The sequence below is a fragment of the Silurus aristotelis genome, assembly GCF_946808225.1.
Source record: "Silurus aristotelis genome assembly, chromosome: 11".
NCBI classification, from domain to species: Eukaryota; Metazoa; Chordata; class Actinopteri; order Siluriformes; family Siluridae; genus Silurus; species Silurus aristotelis.
Genome location: NC_139584.1, coordinates 22,679,576 through 22,684,341, shown reverse-complemented (window position 1 = coordinate 22,684,341; position 4,766 = coordinate 22,679,576). Strand labels below are relative to the sequence as shown.

General features: G+C 39.1%; 1 protein-coding gene across 1 annotated transcript; it reads left to right on the top strand.

Moving 5' to 3' along the window:
- Nucleotides 1–2,749: 2,749 nt before the first annotated feature.
- Nucleotides 2,750–4,293, top strand: LOC310732829 (rhodopsin). The gene has a single exon (XM_083553513.1). It carries the CDS (start codon nt 2,848–2,850, stop codon nt 3,910–3,912), a length of 1,065 nt encoding a protein of 354 aa, XP_083409639.1. The 5' UTR covers nt 2,750–2,847; the 3' UTR covers nt 3,913–4,293.
- The last annotated feature ends 473 nt before the right edge of the window (nt 4,294–4,766 follow it).

The following is a 4,766-nucleotide window of genomic DNA, read 5'->3' as shown; positions in this document are numbered from 1 at the left end:
TATGAGACGATTATGTCTATATGCAGTGGGTTTTTTTGTTGTTGTTGCTAAACATGATGCTGTTTGCTCTCATCTGTCCGAAAGACATTGTTCCGTAAGTCTTGTAGTTTGTTCAGATGCAACTTTGAGAAAGGCTCAAAGGAGAAAGGAGGCTTTCTCCTGTCAACCCTTCCAACAAACCCTACTTGTTTAGTCTTGTTGTAATTGTACTGTCATGAACTTTCACATTTTACGTATAACTGAGGTGTGTAGAGTCTAAGTTACTCTGGACTTTTTTGCAATTGCTCTGACTATTGCATGCACTGACCATTGAGGGGAATTTGCTGGAAAGTCCCCTCCTGGGAACTGTTTTAAATGTTTTCCACTTGTGAATAATTTTCCTCACTGTAAAATTATGGACATGAATTGTTTGAAAATGAAAAAGTTTAGCAATTGAGGTCTTTACTTTCTTTTGGGGTTTTTTGCCACACATCTAACTGCTCCAGACCAGCAAGCTGCTAAAACTTGTGCTTTTAAAAAGGTAGTCACAGCTGATGATAAGTTTATCAAGGGAAATTAAGTAGCAGTATCTGGTGCCATGACCGGGGTTTGAGCCAGGGTTGACTGCGTGGGTGATGTCAACTGTTACTGTGTGGCACAAGAGAAGGACTCAAGGGGCAGCTTGAGTTTATGTTTCCATTAGAATCACTAGAGGAATTCACACCGTGGGCTAGACAAAAACAAAATCCAAGCAGGGAACAGACAGAGAAGGGCAAAATCAAAACACACAGAGCTAATAGGATACAGGTGAAAGCACTGGGAACAAATACGGGACATTGGAACACGATGGTGACATCTAGTGGAGACGGTAAGAAATGACACAGATAGACAGAACAAGAAAGAAATGGCAGAACACCTGACGTCCTGACGCCTGGCTGGCACTTAGCCTGCTTAACTGCATGAAAGCAGTAGAGGTGTACTTAGCTTTTCAAAAATTGCCTTTCCATTATTTTTCTAAAATAAATAAGAACAAATTGTAATATGTCAAGCTTTGTTGAGGCTATATTTTCCTCATTTTAAGAACTGCTAAGGACCAGATAATTTTGATTTACCCCTGATTAGTAAAAACATAGAGGGAATACTTTCTTTTTCACGCCGTATACATACAAAGGTATAATGAATACTACGTGAACATGCATGTAAATATGATTTTTAATAGAACCTACATGTTGAGTTCTGCAACTTGTTTTGAGCCACTATTTTTAATTTTTTCACAATTATTATCTTTTCTTTTGTTGTAATAGTTATTGCAAATGAGCTGACTAGTGGCCACTAGTGGTAGTATGCGACATAAATAAGATAAACTAAGTGTATGTACTTCATTAACTGAGATAATTCAGGTTGCATAATTTTGCAATTTTTGTAACCATTTTACTTTCAATGTATTTTACAAAATTTTAAATGGCATTTATACTTTAGCTTACAAAAATGTTACTAAAAACTTTACATATCTGGAATATTACAGTAAAATGTGTGACTTGCCTATACCATATGGTGCTACTCTCTTTGTTTCTCCCTCATTTTATTAAGATCAGATTGAGGTTTACACTGGTTGGTTTAATGCATGATAATTAGTGGAAAATATCTAATTTATCTGCTAAACTTTGTTCAGTTCAAAGCAGAAATCACTCTTTTCAAAATATCTCTTCTGGAACTATAGGCCTGTGTAGATCCTGAAGGGTGAATGTGAGACATCCTGGGAAGCTGCTTAATGCCCTTAAGTGTGCAAAAATTCTTCTAATCTTTAAATCCTCTCCATGCAACGCACCACTGGAAGAGTGCTAAGCCAAGTGCACTCTCTTCCAAAACCACAGTTCAGCTCCTTTTTCTGTACATCTAAGGGGTTGTCTGAGAGCATTCATGCTTTAAATAGCATCCAAACTGCAAAGGAAATGTGTTTCAAATATATTTTGTTGGTTGGAGGACGACAGTTCACCTTTCAAGTGGGATTTAATTTAATGAGCTTAGGTGGGTGTGTTTATTTGAACAAAAGTCCACATACTACCCAGCATTTCTCGTTGCAGTGTATTGCCCAGATGTATATATTTATAAAATAAAAAAAAAAGGTAAAAAATTAGCCAGGGAGTTAATAGATCATGTAATATCATGTGTAAGTTGTTTGAGAATTAGTATTTTGACTCTCTTTCCTCTAATCTGTGAGGACTATAGGGACTACTGATCTCAGACTCTCAGACCGAATGTATCTGGTAGTTTGTGATATAGAACTGCCAACTTAATGATCACGCTAGATACAAAACCAAGTTAGAAAATAAGTAACTTATAAAAAGTATTTTTTTTTAAATAAATGTATTTCCTGCTAGGGAATTTTATGATTTTATTATTTACAATCCGTTGTTAATCTGATACTTTTGGTATCTTAATTTGGATATGATATATGATATGATATGATATGATATGATATGATATGATATGATATGATATATTATCTAATTTTCATTTTGTTTATTTGGCATAGAGAATAAAGCAAATGATATATTGTGGAAAATTATTAGTAATAATTATTCTTGGACTTAACCAGTCAGCAGATGTGGGTATCTGTTGAAGTTGGACAGGTAACCTTAATAACTTGATGAGGTACCAGAAATGCAGTGCAGCAGTGGATTATTTAATTATCTATGGCCTAAATCGGGTTATGCTGACATTGTGGAAATCACTGGTAATCCCAGGTGCAATATAAAGCAAACAGAATACACCCAGGGTAGCACAGACCTGACTCATTCCATCACCATCCATCAGACATAGCCAAAGTCCAGTGCAGAGGGGGAACTACACCACTCAACTACAGCCATGAATGGAACAGAGGGGCCGTTTTTCTACGTGCCCATGTCCAATGCCACTGGTGTTGTGAGAAATCCATATGAATATCCTCAGTACTACCTAGTGGCACCATGGGCATTCGCCATGCTGGGAGCCTACATGTTCTTCCTCATTATTATCGGCTTTCCAGTCAACTTCCTTACGCTGTACGTCACCATTGAGCACAAGAAGCTGCGCACTCCCCTAAACTACATCCTCTTGAACTTGGCTGTTGCTGACTTGTTAATGGTATTTGGAGGCTTCACGACCACGATATACACATCTATGCATGGCTACTTCGTCTTCGGGCGCCTTGGCTGCAACCTGGAAGGATTCTTTGCAACTTTTGGCGGTATCAACTCACTTTGGTGCTTGGTCGTGCTCTCCATTGAGAGATGGGTAGTTGTTTGCAAACCCATGAGCAACTTCAGATTTGGGGAGAACCATGCCATCATGGGAGTAGCATTCACCTGGGTCATGGCGCTGGCCTGTACTGTACCCCCCTTGGTCGGCTGGTCTCGTTATATCCCCGAGGGCATGCAGTGCTCATGCGGAATTGACTACTACACTCGTGCTGAGGGGTTCAACAATGAGTCCTTTGTCATTTACATGTTCACGGTCCACTTCTTTATCCCACTAATCATCATCACCTTCTGCTATGGCCGTCTGGTCTGCACTGTCAAGGAGGCGGCAGCTGCCCAGCAGGAGTCTGAAACCACCCAGAGAGCTGAACGTGAGGTCACACGCATGGTCATCATCATGTTCATTGGCTACTTGGTGGCCTGGTTGCCCTATGCTAGTGTGTCTTGGTATATCTTCACGCATCAGGGCAGCGAGTTTGGGCCTATCTTCATGACCATCCCAGCTTTCTTTGCCAAAAGCTCCTCATGCTTCAACCCTATTATTTATGTCTGCATGAACAAGCAGTTCCGCCACTGCATGATTACCACCCTATGCTGTGGCAAGAACCCCTTCGAGGAAGAGGAGGGTGCCTCAACCACTGCCTCCAAGACCGAGGCTTCATCCGTCTCATCCAGCTCTGTGTCCCCAGCATAAAGACACGAGCCAACTTATTCACTGTAACAAGACCTACTGGGCACCCCTACATCGACCACCAAGACGAAGACTTCAGCCCAGAGAATCAAGTGACCACAGCGACTTGCAGAAGTAACGTCTTTTCACCCTTTTGTATGGTTATACCTCCCAATTGGTTCAACTAAAGACAGTTGAGAAAAAAGGACGAGCCACGTCCATGCCGTTTCTATAATTTACTAAGTCCAGCATAGATGTGCATATATTTTGTTTTTTTAATATGGCAAAAGGAAATGTTAATATCTTAGCACTTTTAATGTTGGACTCCTAATGTTACTAGCTTTGTCGTGATTGTAGAGGCATGTAATCAAGGCAACATAAAAATAAAATGCACACTGCAAATGAGTGAACCTTTTCCATGTTTTAATTGAGCTGCACTGTTAATCAAACATGTTAAACTAGCATTTTGAAATGAATAAAAACAGAATTATATAAAATGAGAGATTCAGTGTGGTGTATTTTCTGCTACTGGATCTCTGCGAATGATGGCATTTACCTCAAGGATTTAAAAAAAAAAGCTTACTATATACTTGTCTAAATATCTGGTTTTAGAGATAAAAAAGCTAAATAAATTAAAGCATTAAAGCTTAATAAAAATGTCTTCATGGTTCTATTCACAACTCTTGTCTTGAAGGGTTTCTGTAGTTAAAGTTGATGCTGAAATCAAGGCCCACTGTTACCTTGGATTAAGAGCTGTTCAAGATTTATGTGGTATTACATCATTGACTTTGACATTATAAGCTATGTTTACTTTTTCCCAAGGTCTTCATGGCAAGTAATATATAAGCTGATTATGAATTTTGTTCATCTTACTCACC

What these genes read in the sequence shown, in the direction of transcription:
- LOC310732829 (XM_083553513.1), top strand. Translation starts at nt 2,848, where the DNA reads ATGAATGGAACAGAGGGGCCGTTTTTCTACGTGCCCATGTCCAATGCC.